This window comes from Halichondria panicea, chromosome 11, assembly GCF_963675165.1.
Source record: "Halichondria panicea chromosome 11, odHalPani1.1, whole genome shotgun sequence".
Lineage (NCBI taxonomy): Eukaryota > Metazoa > Porifera > Demospongiae > Suberitida > Halichondriidae > Halichondria > Halichondria panicea.
Window position 1 is genome coordinate 3,845,776 of NC_087387.1, and position 14,669 is coordinate 3,860,444.

General features: G+C 40.4%; 2 protein-coding genes across 6 annotated transcripts in view; one reads left to right on the forward strand and one right to left on the reverse strand.

Moving 5' to 3' along the window:
• The window catches only part of LOC135344344 (dynein beta chain, ciliary-like), a 159,880-nt gene that overhangs the window by 54,004 nt on the left and 91,207 nt on the right, over positions 1 to 14,669 (forward strand). Inside the window, exons 82-85 of one of the 5 annotated variants that reach the window (XM_064541520.1) lie at positions 97 to 216; positions 354 to 596; positions 974 to 1,156; positions 1,262 to 2,021. The exons of 3 other annotated variants lie outside the window; for them this stretch is intronic. In XM_064541520.1, coding sequence (XP_064397590.1) covers positions 97 to 216; positions 354 to 596; positions 974 to 1,156; positions 1,262 to 1,879 — 1,164 coding nt within the window. In that variant the 3' untranslated portion in view covers positions 1,880 to 2,021. Of the gene's footprint in view, positions 1 to 96; positions 217 to 353; positions 607 to 973; positions 1,157 to 1,261; positions 2,022 to 14,669 lie in introns of those variants that run through there. One more of the 5 variants, XM_064541521.1, reaches the window with a different exon arrangement.
• LOC135344350 (ankyrin-1-like) overlaps positions 3,255 to 14,669 on the reverse strand; it is an 86,828-nt gene continuing 75,413 nt past the window's right edge. The window contains exons 22-30 of the mRNA XM_064541558.1: positions 11,829 to 11,927; positions 11,621 to 11,719; positions 8,751 to 8,849; positions 7,398 to 7,496; positions 7,193 to 7,291; positions 6,817 to 6,915; positions 4,548 to 4,646; positions 4,297 to 4,393; positions 3,255 to 3,629 (exon numbers count right to left, since the gene is read on the reverse strand). Of these exons, the coding sequence (XP_064397628.1) occupies positions 4,298 to 4,393; positions 4,548 to 4,646; positions 6,817 to 6,915; positions 7,193 to 7,291; positions 7,398 to 7,496; positions 8,751 to 8,849; positions 11,621 to 11,719; positions 11,829 to 11,927 (789 nt within the window). The 3' untranslated portion in view covers positions 3,255 to 3,629; position 4,297. The remainder of the gene's footprint in view (positions 3,630 to 4,296; positions 4,394 to 4,547; positions 4,647 to 6,816; positions 6,916 to 7,192; positions 7,292 to 7,397; positions 7,497 to 8,750; positions 8,850 to 11,620; positions 11,720 to 11,828; positions 11,928 to 14,669) is intronic.

Here is a 14,669-nt window from a genome sequence, read left to right on the forward strand (position 1 = left end):
ATGCAATTCTAGACCCAAGATTTGTGATGAAAATATTCTATAGCCTGAGTAACTTGATGTTTTATTCATAATTGGTTGTCGTTAATTCATGATCAGGTCCCATGGACTGACCTGCGTTACTTGTTTGGTGAGATCATGTATGGTGGTCACATCACTGACGATTGGGACAGGAGACTCTGCAAAACATACCTTGAAGTGTTCATGAAACCTGAGCAGGTGTGCTGGTGTTAAGTATTAATTTTCTTCTGTGTATGTAAAACTGCAAGTCTTTCGCATGGGTGTAGGTAGGGTCCTTAACTGGGAGCTAATCAGTATTTAGGACGCTTGTACGTAACTCATAAACTTTTTCTCAGCTTGATGGTGAGCTTCTGCTGGCCCCTGGCTTTGCCACCCCACCCAACCTCGACTACATTGGCTACCACAAGTACATTTCTGAAAACCTTCCTCCCGAGAGCCCCTACCTCTATGGCATGCACTCCAATGCGGAGATTGGTTTCCTCACAACCACATCTGAGAATCTTTTCCGCACTGTGTTGGAGATGCAACCTAGGGACTCATCCGGGGCTGGTGCCTCTGGTACCACTAGAGAGGAAAAGGTGTTTTGAGGTGTACTGTGTATTTTTGTCATTCTCACAAGATGCATTTTTATTATCACTAACCAGCATTAAAAATAGTCTGTGGTGTGTCCAGCGCTAGAATCAGGGGATTTAAACCGATTTTACCGAACAATCGCTTGTTAGATTGAATTTGCAAACTGCAAACTAAATCTCTTTGTATAATTATGTGTTTGTGTTTGGTGCTGATCTACACGCAGTAATAGGCGTGGCCACACTATTTAAGGGTTGTATAGCCAACATTTTTTTGCTCGCATGAGCCCCTTTTTTCTCTGAGCACCCCACTATACAGGCTTTTCTAGAAACGCCCCTGATAGTGTCTAGTCAGTTTCTCGTTTTAATCTATATGCACTATTTAGGTGAAGTCGTTACTTGACGAGTGTCTCGAGAAACTTCCTGATAGCTTCAATATGACTGACTTACATGGCAAAGCAGAGGATAAGACACCGTATGTGCTGGTGGCACTACAAGAGTGCGAGAGAATGAACACGCTCACAAACGAGATTAGGAGAACACTCAAGGAGCTCGACCTTGGACTCAAGGTAAACAATTGCTTTATTGGACACACGTCAATTTACTGCTGATAATTATTATACTGCTCCTATAGTAAAGGTGTATGCATCAGCCAACGTTGTTTTTTTGCTTAGGGTGAACTGACCATTACGGCTGGTATGGAGAGTCTGGAGAATGCTCTTTTTTTCAACACTGTCCCCGAGAGCTGGACAAACCGAGCCTACCCTTCGATGAATGGTCTCGCTGCTTGGTACGTCGATCTCGGTCAAAGAATCCGCGAATTGGATAGTTGGGTGTCAGATTTTGGCATGCCTTCATGTATCTGGCTGGCCGGCTTCTTCAATCCTCAGTCCTTCCTCACGGCTATTATGCAATCTATGGCTCGCAAGAACGAGTGGCCTCTAGACAAAATGTGCCTACAATGTGACGTCACAAAAAAGAATCGTGATGATTTCAGCAGCCCCCCTCGTGAAGGCTCATATGTACATGGGCTGTTTATGGAGGGAGCTCGTTGGGACACGCAAACCAGTCTGATTCAGGAGTCAAGTTTGAAAGAGCTGACACCGAAAATGCCTGTCATCTTCATTAAAGCTATCCCAATTGATAAACAAGATGTAAAAAATTTCTACCAGTGTCCTGTATATAAGACACGTATGAGAGGGCCAACTTACGTATGGACGTTCAACCTCAAGACCAAGGAATCTCCATCCAAGTGGGTCATTGCTGGAGTATGTCTACTCCTGAGTATCTAAACGCTCGTATCTAAACGCTCCATATAATATTATACCATACCACGCAAATATGAACTTTGGAACATATTAATACCGTAGTGACACTACGTAACTACGTATGTAGCTACCCGATCACTTATATTATAAGTATTGACTAAAATTATACTCTTAATTCAAAAACTGCTGAAGGTCAGTTGTGACTTCTATAACTGCACTGTGGTGCGCTAAACAACGTTATCAACCATTAAGTACCATAACTCAATGGGGATATACTTAGCAGGTATAATACTTTTATCAGGGCACACTTTTTTATTGGCAGGTATATAACATTTTTCGATTAGAAAGTACGTATAACTAGAATGTTTTGTGAGTACACGATTTTGATCCCCTTCATAAGCTCAACACGTGCAAAATGTACTTATTCTATTCTACTACTGTATAGGGCTAAATTTTTGAGGCACTTAAATTTTGTAAATTGGCCTCTAAATCATTTCGTTGAATGAATTTCGTGGGTTGACTGCTAACTGGAAGCACTCCTAGGCCACGCCTTTAATTGTTCACATTCATGAATTAATTTTCGTATGATTACTAACCCACGATAACAGTGAAAATTAAGCCCCTCCTTCCGTGCGACACCCGTCTACATTCCCACATGTGCTAGAATCAAGTATATATAGCACGATTATTTGCATGCACGGAGGATTGCAAAAAAAGCTAACGGTTTTCCGCTACATCAATTCAATGTATACACATTAATGAATGTATCTCCCCAATGAAAATTTACCCCCCTATTTAATTATACATGCACGTACATGTAGAATGCCGTTAATTTGTAACCACGTGCACAGTTATCTATCGCTATACCAGTACTTAAGCTTCAAAAACGCATTCTCTTTTATGCACTCCTGGCCTCTTAGGGCCCTGGATGCATATTCTAACACCCCCAAAATTCTTTGTTCATACCGACGGTGTAACGATTATAGTGGATCGAGAGTCTTAATTTTCGTGTGCAGTATTTCTGCATTACAAGTCAACAACTTTTTTATGTACAGTCATGTATATTCAAGTTCTTTGCACAAAAGGTATCACACTATAGGGGAAAACAAAAATTAGTATAAAATTATAGCCAAACTAGGCTACAAATTAAAGGTTGTCCGTAGTTATGTATTGTCATTATTTTTCTGTCGATAATTATAAATACTGTGATTTGTACTTGCACGTATACTATAAGAGAGGCCGATTTCTTAAGACGACTTTTAAAGGACAATGATATAAAGAAAGACATACTACTATAGAACTCCGTAATGGTATACTTACAAAAAAAGAGGATAAGTTTTTGGCAAGAGTGTTTGAACAAAGCAGCGGTAAATCGCGTATCTTCTACTTTAGTTTAGAGTGATATATAGAACTTCATACAACAATAGAGAACAACTGACAAAACTGATCATACATGCAGGGTATAGTCTGGTACTAGTTTAACAAATAACTATAACTTCAGAACAAAAACTTTTGAGGGAGACTCTGCTCCAGGAAACTCTAAAGACTAATAAACATTCCTTAACAAAAACCATGGTAACTAAACAACTAATTATAACCACGTGCACAGTAATTAAGTCTAAAACAATAACTATAATACAAGTGACCACGCGAACGTACATGTGCATGGACAAAAAAGTGGTAAAATTAACAGCACAACACAATAATAAAAATTCTACAATTGAAACATGTGCCCATTTTCAGCTCAACACAGCATACATACTGTACCTCCGTCCTGCAGAAAAGAAAACTGGGATTTGAGATAGTAAAATCTATAGCATTTCTCCTCAAATTATACTACTGTAAAAAGCGCGAAATTTTAAAGGAATGGTTGAATCAATTCCGTCCGTGGGTTGACTGCTTACTACTAATAACATTTTTATACAGGCAGCAGCAGCATCTTGAATAATATTATTGTGTAAACTTCGTATGTATTTTTCATGCGCAGAGTGGCATTTATATAAAGTTCCTTAAGCATAAAAATAATCTGACAAGAAAGAGGTTGCAATCCACTAGCTGTTATATAGTTAAGAAAAAACGAGATCTAGAGGACACATCAATTTTATTGTGACCAAATTATATTATTCAATTATATTATTCAAGCCACAAAACAGGCTTGAATATAATAATTATAATTATTGGGAATGAAAGAGCAATGTCGAATGAATAGTAATCTCAGGGCTACTCCCAGGCCACGCCTTCCATCTTGTAGCTAATTAACAAAATATTTTCAATTAGGATTGCTAACCCATGAAAACAGTGAACCCATGAAAACAGTGAAAATTTCACGGTATGCCACAAACAAAACCTTTTACTATAGTGAAAAGTCGGAAACGTGAGAGAGTGTACTTATCTTTGGTGTAACTAATTATAAACAATGTAGTTCTGACCATCACACTGACCTCATCTTTGAGATTGATCAGCTCCCTTTGAGAGGAGTAGCTCAACAATGGAGGAGTGATCGTTCATTGTAGCGTACATCAATGGAGTACCTCCAACCTAAAATAATAATTATACATGATTGTAGCGAATGAAAACGTGTTCACACACTTACATTAACATGTGCAAACCTTATTTCTCAAGGCAGCCAATTTTTTTTATTTTTATTTTGAATTTAAGAAGCTACGTAGAGGCAATTGCAAATATAACTCACATTGTCCTGACAGTTGACTTGAGCCCCTACAGAAACCAGTAGTTCTACAACACTTAGATGGCCTTCTTGAGAAGCTATCTCGAGAGGAGTGAAGCCATACTGAAAACAGATTGGAAAAAATATTCACAGACAAATTTTCAATAGAAATTTGTACATCACACGTACTTAGTGTTTCCCCCACACGCTAAGTAGGCCTGTGCCAAACATTCAAATTTTTTACCTATTATTCGCACCTATTAATAATTAACACCTATTATTCAACATACACAGCAGCGAAATAGTACCAAAAATGTAGTTTCAACATTGCATGATTGGACTACAATTAATTTACTGCCGTGTAAAATGTGGGCGTGTTGTGAGCTACTGCGCATGTGCAATTCAATGAATATCATTAACTATTTTCACAGTGCCTATTATTCAAAAGACTGCCTATTATTCAAAAAATTATTCTGGAATATTACTTTTGGCAAGGCCTAACGCTAAGCCCAGCCCTATTTGAATCTGTATACATGTAAGTCTTGTGTGTGCAGTGTTGATAAGCTAATTGAATTCGGAGAAATTCCTGCATGCATGGGCACTGTACAGATTCTCTCTATTGTGGTCACACAATATTGTCACGTACTGCATGTGTTGAGGACATTGAGAAGTCAAGCTGTGTGCATGCCAAATAAATAGCCCTCCTTCGCAGGCCCTCTTTTTTCTGTTCATTTTCTAAGGGATTAATAAAGAAAGAAGGAAGAGACAAAGAAAAAGGAGAGCCTGCATGCCTTGCTAAGCCGCGTGACGGTAGACAAGTGAAGGTGGGCAGTCACTAGCTGGGCGGAGCCTGGCAAGGCCAAAAGCTACAGCATGCCTACGCATATTGCAGACTTCCACATAAAGTACACTAGAATCAAGTCTGGAGACATCGTAGACGAGGGCTTAATTACCTATTACCTACAGTAAATAATAGTTAGACACTGTTTACTTTGGGCATCTACATCACGTAGAAACTTCCTAAACAGTGCACATAAGCATAATAATTATTATTAGATCATAGCAACCATGAATCTCTATAGCCAATTATCTAATATTTGCTACATGATTGTCTGAGTGAAGTACCGTATAGCAGGACATTTTCGCTCAGCAGAAATTTTTTATGAGTTCTAATAATTATATTCACGTTTCTATGCCAGGAAACCACACCCACCAATAACTTTGTATGTGAAATACCGCTGCGTGGGAATTTAATTATCGCATGCAGTTATAATTTTCGCTTCTTCTGTCTACCCTCGAAAAACGCGAAATTTTGCACCTCACGAAAATTTCCTGCTGTACGGTACATGATTGTCAAAGTGAAGTACATGCATGCAGTGGAACCTCTATATTAACGACCACCTCCGAAGAGCAACCACACGCTATATAACGGCCAAGAGCTCAGGCCGGACTAAAATAACTTCAATGTAAAGCCACCTCTCATACAAGCTTTGAAAAGGCTGTAGAGACAAGCAACAGCTAGGTTTTCACGATTGTGCAAAAATGCTATATATCTCAACAATAATTTTCTGCTAATTCTGGGTGTGGCTGTCCATTCTGGGAGGTTATTTTCCATTGCTAAAGCTGATCAGGGGACTAGAAAGCTGCTCGTTATACAGAGTAGAGAGGTGGCCGCTCATGAAAGGTTGCTTTACATTGAAGTTATTGTTCAATTCGGACATGTGCTCTTGGTTATTATATAGCGTGTGGTTGCTCTTGGGAGGTGGTTCGCTAATGGCACTGTACCTTTAATTACTCAACCAGATTTCAGGAAAAAAACTTTTCTGAGTTCAGAACGGACCCCACTTGACTACAGAATAGATATTATTACAGCAGTATAGGTATAGTCTACTCCAGTCTTTCATACTCCTCTACTGACAAAGGTTTCACGAAGTCTACTTTATACTTAGATCATAAAATTATGATAAATTCGCTCTAAGTACTGTGTGGGAGGAGAGTTATTGCGGTGTACTCTCGCCCGTGCTCATAAAATGTTGTCTATACGTCAGTGGGGGAGTCAGTGAGGGATCACGCGACTTATCCAGGCAGGTTCTCCTTTTTCTTTGTCGCCTCCTTCTAAATTATTTGTTCCTCCAATTTATCCTCTTAATAACAGAAAAAGGAGGGCCTGCCAAGGAGGCTAACAATAACAAACATAGCAAGAATTTTATCTACTGCCCTTTCTCCCTAGCCATAGTCTGGCCACCCTGTTTGAACTTTACACTGGGGGAAACACTGCACAAAATCAACCCACTGTGTTTGGCAGGTCAACAATGGCTCCAGCAGTGATCAAATGGTGAGCGACATCTTTGTGTCCCTTGAAGCTGGCTGTCCAGAGAGCAGTCTCTCCGTCCTATAATAGTATATGTATACATTGTAATGCGATCACGTATCATCTCACTGACACATGCAGAGTGTGACAAATATGCACTTGTTAGGCACAGCGGTGTTGTTTGACGGTGAATTTATACCTCAACAACAGAATTTGAATATAAAGTGCATATGGACAAACTCAGATATTTTTTTATTAACGAGACAACATTGTGTCTAGCATATGAAATCAGAGAGGATGGCTGCTGTATATGGTTATCACAAACTAAAGGACACTCCAAAGTGTCTAGAGCACTTACTTGTTCTTGTATATGAACATCTGCTCCACTGTCAAGGAGTTGCTGCACTATCTTAAGATGTCCTTTACGACTAGCACAGTAGAGAGCAGTAGCACCTTCCTGTTAACCAGTGCAGTGTATTGGCAATTATACAGACAGAGGGACAGAGTGAACGATAATTATGATTGTACGCAATATGCAAATATGCCAAAATACCAACACTCACATTGTCCTGACTGTTGACTTGAGCCCCCACAAAAAGCAGAGCCAACACAACACTGAGATGGCCTTCTTCAGCAGCTGCCATGAGAGGAGTGGTACCATTCTGTAAGAAAGGGGAAGCTGTTATTATAATAGCAGTTCTTTATCTAGGACTGGAACCACTGTAGCTTTTAGCAATTTACAATTTTCACTTATATCTTTGCATGGAAAGATCTAATCTGGAAAATGACTGCACAACTGAATTCTAATTGCTATTCTTGTGGTATGACATTTGAATGCAGGGATACAACATAGTCATTTTAAAAATTGAACTAAGCGTGACTGACTATAAGTATAAGATATTATTAACCATGGTACTGACAGGTAGTGGAGGATATTATGGATGCATATACCCTCCGAGTAGGTGTGGTATATCTGGCTGCACTATAAAAGGACCTCCCACTAGCAACAATTCAACCCACGATGCAGACTGCAAAACGAGCAAGCCAGATTTTGCAGCCATCAAAGAGCTAGTTGAGCAACACGTTGACACCTACAGATACTCAAGAGCCTCCTTGGTCCAAGAGTTGGCCATTCGACGTCCTTTACTGGAGTTGCAAGCTCTTCTTGTGTCTAAACTACGCCCATGGACCGACCCATGGCTTAGCCATCTTGTTGGAGAGCAGCTTCCGTGTTTCTGCTGTCGCTTTGAAGTCTTAGTACCATCAAGCATGGCTCCTTTCTCTTGCTACTTTCCAAAAAACTAAAAAAAAACTTGAAAACTGTGCATGCCTGGGGGGCTGTATGTTATTTCTGTATATACAAAATTAGCTGTTGACCAATGAGTGGTGACGTAAGTGTGGTATAATTATACGTATTAAGACTGGTAACAACTAAATAATAATAAATTATAGAGCCAACAGCGGGGAGGGAGGAGGTGTACATGGCCAACTTAATAAATAAATGTTGGGCAAATTAGTATATAGAAGTGAAGAATTAAGTTGAAATGTGCTGTCCTGATGAAAAAAACTGTGCACAAAGTAACGTGACATCCTGTCAATTGCACGTAAGCAACTCGCAATTGATAACGTTACTTCCAACGTATAATTATGTTTGCACTACTTGTGTTACCAGGAGTACATGAATATTCAGTAGTATTCATGTACTCCTGGTGTTACTTTGAATGCATATATAATTACGTACATGTATGCATGTTAGCTAGCTTTCTGGCTGTATGGGACATGTACATATTACGTAAAATGTGTAAGCTACAAGAGAGAAGTCAGTGACACCATTCTGAAAAAGGGGTACCAGGATGATCAGACAGTGTTCCAGTGACACTTTCTATAATTATGTCATACAGCTGATATGAACCCACCGTGTTTGGTAGGTCAACAATGGCTCCAGCAGCGATCAAATGGTGAGCAACATCTGTCCGTCCATTGAAGCTGGCTGCCCAGAAAGCTGTCTCTCCGCCCTATTTATAGAACGTATATACGTATATGATCATTACAGCATCATTTCATCAAATTAATATGTGGTGGAACCTCCATTAACGACCACCTCCGATAGACATGAATAATATTAGAATAACGGAACATTATTTTTAAATTATTTTGTCTCAGGTTGCTTTATTTTGAGTGCTATAATTATAATGACGCCACGTAGGATTTTAAGAATGTGTTGTAGTGAGTATAATTGTTACTAGTGTGCAGTAACAGAGCTGATTCTCATGGGGCTAACCATGCATAGATAAACGAAAGAGAGGGATAGGCAACGCCTCACGTTATGCTAGGTAAATGCAGTGTGTGACGTCACACCCTCTGCATGGTTGGAGGCTTGTTGCACTCAAGGATGTACAAACTAGCTGCTCAATTTTCTCAGAGGGGCAATCTTTATGGATCCATTTTGAGTACACACGCCCAATTTTTGATCCTTAAACGCAACTAGCCTCATCCAACGGAAGTGCTGGGCGTTGCCTATTCGTTTATCTGTGGTTTTATGGAGGTTCCTTTGTACATACATACTAATAGTTAGTAGGCACTGCAGTGTTGTTTGATGGTGAGCTGGTGCCCTTTAGTCAAGAGAGTAAATAAAGCTAATTTTGCTCCAATCGCTACACATACAAGCCAGCCATTTATAGCAATATAGCTTGTTTTCAAGCTGTTTTGTGTTTTCCTCGGCCAATCCTAGCATATACACCGGTCAGGAACTCAGTTAAAACTACATTATCTGTTCAAGAACGGCCACCTCTCTGTATAACCATAAATACACGAAAGAGAGGGATAGGCAACGCCCCACGTAATGCTAGGTAAATGCAGTGTGTCACGTCACACCTTCTGCATGGTTGGAGGCTTGTTGCGCTCAAAAAAGTACACACTGCTCGCTTGTTGTAGAAACTCGACAGGCAGAAATAGTAGAGTCACCCAAACATTATTAAATGAAGCCAGCATTAGTTTTCATTACAGAGACTCCAGAGGCCAGCCAAGCATGCCTACAACAAATAGCAGAAAGTGGCCAAACATTATTAAATGTTCATTACAGAGACTCCAGAGACCACACAGGCATGCTTGGAACAACACAGGCAGAGGAATACATACATGAATCCAGATATGCCTCTTTTCGAACAATCTGCTGTTCAATCCAAGATGCTGAGGAGATGCTGAGATATCTGCAGTCATGCCAATAATGTCCATCTATCGATTACCACTTGGGCAATGTGGATACCGTATTACTAGAATATTTTGCGGGTGAAAAACCTTTGCGAATGAGCTAAATCAGCAGAAAATTTGACTGTTTGCAATCTAACTATTGCGATTTGGCAAGGATCGTGTGCATTTTACTAGTAATAATTTAGGTTTTGCGATTTTATTGTTGCGAATTGATCAACCCTCGCAAAATTCGCATATTACTCGCAAAACATTCTTAATTAGTTCTTAATTTAAGCTTATAAATAGCATGTGGTTGTGACATAGGCTATAGACAGAACGCCTATACTATATATGTTTTAAGTGGAGTTGCATACTCTAGCTTCCTAATGAACTCTTGTTGACACACATGCAAGTGTTGTAAGCACTGAAACGAGATAACATCGTGTCTAGTATGAACTAATTTGTATGCCGCGAAGTGTAGCCGCAAGAGGGATACGGTAATAAAAGTTGACTGTGTTTGATTGAAGGGTATAAGCAAAAGGTATTGGGGATGGGTGGGCAAGGATTGTCAGTCGCACACCCTCCCAATCAAACGGAAAACTTCTAACTATTTACAATGGTTGGAATCCAGCCTTCATACCTATGCCCGAAACATAACGAATAGCCCAGCTAATTATTTTAACTATAGAGCACTGAAGTGCCAACCCTTGGCAGTTGCATGACATGAATAAATAGATGTATAAAATGGAGTATCGCTACCATAGATGTATCATTATGTGTGGGAGTGGTATACCATGTGAGAAAGGAGAACATAAACTCTATATGTATACCGTACCCTCGCGAAAATAAGCCCATCTTGAATAAACGCCCATCCCCTTGCACAAGGGTATTTTCACTCAATTATAAGCCCACCCAGAATAAGAAGTTGAGCATGGGAAGTAGCTGAATGCCACATGCTCACTAATTAATTTTATTGAAGAAAGGAAATTTTAGGTAGTTAGTAAGACTATACCCCTTGCTTGGACCAAGATCAGACATATAACTTTCTCTGTATGGATCTGTTTGCCCCTAAAGATGTATATGCAGAGAACAAGTAGTCCTATATGCTAAGAAAAGGAAAACACAAAGTCCAAGAAAGTTATGACACTAGCTAATTTTGCAGGTTACCTTGCCTTGGTTTTCTGAAACAAAGTACCTGATAGGTGCTCCCATCCTTCAAGAAGTTTCTCCTACATCTGACATCAACAAACAACTGACATCAACAAGCAATGAATAGAGTCAGAGTCCACTTCTTCATGTTCATTCTCTTGTCATGCTTTAATCATACTCATGCATTAGTTTATAACATTGTTGTTGTCAATGAAATGTTCATATATACTATAATTATGTATTAAAATGAAAATACAATAAGAATGGTCATAGAGCAAAATGTAAACCTCGATTTGAGGCCGCGGGTGGGCATATATTTGAATGAAAATTCGCCGTTCGCGATTAAACGACCAGTCCCCTAATAAGCCTAGACTTCTTGTAGAAAAGGGTGGGCGTATTTTCGCGAGAATACATCAATATTCAGCTAATGGGATATGAATTAACTCACATAGTCCTGATTGTTGACTTGAGCCCCCACAGAAACCAGTAGTTCCACAACACTGAGATGGCCTTCTTGAGCAGCTGCCATGAGAGGAGTGAAACCATCCTGTGAGAAAGGAGTATACCAGATTATCAAATGCTCATATCAGACAGTGTTCCACGATACGTACATATCATACAGTACAGAGATATTCAGAGATAGGAAATGAACCCACCGTCATTGATAGGTCAACAATGGCTCCAGCAGTAATCAAACGGTGAGCGACATCTTTGTGTCCATTGAGGCTGGCTATCCAGAGAGCTGTCTGGCCATGCTATTAATAGTATGTAGAGACACGTTTTAATGATCATGTATTATTCCAAGAGTTCATTAGAAAGAGTACACAACTCCAATAGACATAGGCTAGACAGAACGCCTACTATATTTTAAGTGGAGTTGCATATTCTTCCTAATGAACTCTTGTTGACACACATGCAAGTGTTGTAGGCACTGAAACGAGACTACACTGTGTCTAGTATGAACTAATTTTTATGCCTCGAGGTGTAGTCGCACGAGGGATACGGTACAGCTGACTGTGTGTGTTTGATTGAAGGGTATATATATATACAAAGGTATTGGGGACGGGTGGGCAAGGATTGTCAGTCGCACACCCTCCCAATCAAACGGAAAGCTTCTAATGGTTAGTTAAAATGGTTGGAATCCAGCCTCCTTCTGTTAGAGTACGGCATCAAAGGTCGAACGCAACATATATTCGAACGACCACCACGGATGAGTGACTGATTTTCACGCCAGGCTAGCTATACCAGAAAACTTGCTATTTTGTTGGTTAACTTTCAGTAGTGTTACAGCGTTCGTTGCAGCTAGACACAAAAGTAGGCGGGTGTTCGATGAATATCAAGTTCGGTCAAAAAATATAGAGCTCGAACAGGAGCTGGCTGTACATACATGCATGAATTTTTCACAATTCTGGCTAGCCAAGCTGTTACTATGACCTTTGCTCTAACTGCTGCCGCAAGCCTGAGCTCAATCTGTACTCGCAGAGTAGCTGGCAGCCTAGTCTTGTAAGGTACATATGGAATCAATGGTTCGAATGGGGCGGGGTCAAACATTATGTAAAGGGCAGGTGTCAATCCACGTGTCATTGTGTTCATGTTGATGCTCGTTTGATGTTTTGGTAAGTCAAGTGTGATAATTACAATATTGTTATAATGCCATAGCCTATTTACAGCCTCAAGTCAGTCCAATGCTTTGTTTCAGTGTGCCAATTGAATACTCTAGCTTGTTGTTTCTGTTTTTAATACATACCTGTATACAGTCCTGTACATATATATGTCAGCACTTTTAACACCCACGTGGAGGTTGTATACAGCAGATTTTATACAACCATCCAAGTGGGTGTTAAAAGTGCTGATTCAGCACTTACTGTTCGAAAGTTTATTGTTTGTTTTGAGTAGCAGTGAAGTAATTTTAGTGTTGCTTATGTTCACTACATACTAAATAGGACATACTAAAGCTGATGGAAAGCTCGATATTAGCTAATTAAAGCGGCAAGTACCTCGGTTCGGGGATACATTACTTTTTTCCGAAATTCCAACTATCGCACACTTTCGTTTTCTGGATTATTACGTCATCATTGCAAGAGCTACAACGTCGCTATTCCACCCAGCTTGTTCCTAAGGCATGTACGTCGGCTTGTGTAGGGTCAGATTCTGCATATCGCTGTTTGTTTTTGCTTACTGTGGTGCTAAATCGTTCGAAAATCTGTGTTGTTCAAAGTTCCATTGTTTACTCTAACATGCCTGCACCTGCCTGCACCATATTCAGAGGAATTATTAAAAGTGATGGTCAGTACAGCTCTTGACAGCAACTTTAAAAGAGGACTCATTCCATGAACTGATCATGATTCACGAGTAAAAGGTCTAGTGAACAGACCACAAAACCACAAACACTTGAGGGTCACTGCCTACTGCTACTCTGAGCATGACAACTGTTCTGCAAACCACTGTAGGACATTCTAGAACATGCATTCTGTTTTGTGATTATCCTAGAACGTTCTAGAAATAGGTGTTTAGTATTTAAGTATTGAGTATTGTAAGTATTAGAAACCATCGAATTGACTGTGAAATACATTCTCTCAACCATCTCGATACCCTTAATCTCCGGTCTCTCACATTTAGTGGCAGCGGTGGGATCTAAAGTGCCACAGATTTTCCACTGGCCTACAGTTTATGACTACCAGATCAGGACGACTCTACAAGATGTCTAGCAACGAGGGGACAGACTTCACATCTCTCCGGGAGCTCATGCTGGAGGACCGCAGGAAAAGGGATGAGGAGATAGCACAGGAAAGACAAGATGAGAAGAAGAGCTCGCTACTGAGAGAGAGCAGAGAGAGGAACAAAGACGACAACGACTTGCTAGAGACAGACAAATGCGGGAGGAGCAATTTGCAGAGGAGCGCCACCATGCAGTTGAAGGAACAGATGGCGCTGCTTCAGAGACATGTGACTGACAAGACAGCTCACCCCCCAACTGGCGAAAGCAGACCCTCACTGAAGTTGAGTCGTCTCCTAGATGCAGATGACATCGAGGCCTATCTCATCACCTTCGAACGTAGCATGGGAGTGGACAAGTCAAGATGGACATGCCTACTTGCACCTCAACTAACTGGCAAAGCACAGCAGGCTCACGTAGCTATGGCAGCTGATGCATCCAATGACTATGACCAGTTGAAGATCGCTATACTTCGGAGATACAATATCAACGAGGAAACGTATCGGCAGCGATTCAGATCACAGAAGATGAAAACTGAAGAATCGCCTAAGGTCACCCGGCTCACAGACTTAGCAACCAGATGGACAAGAGACTGTACTGACATCGCCCAAGTAATCGACCTCATAGTCAGCGAAAAAATTTTAGGAGGTTTACCCGAGGATGTACGCCTCCATGTAAGTGAATGAAAACCAAAGACCAGTGGTGAAGGAGCTCAGTTTGCCGAGGACTACATTCAGGCTCACCACACCACAGGACACAAATCTACCGAAATGACACCCCC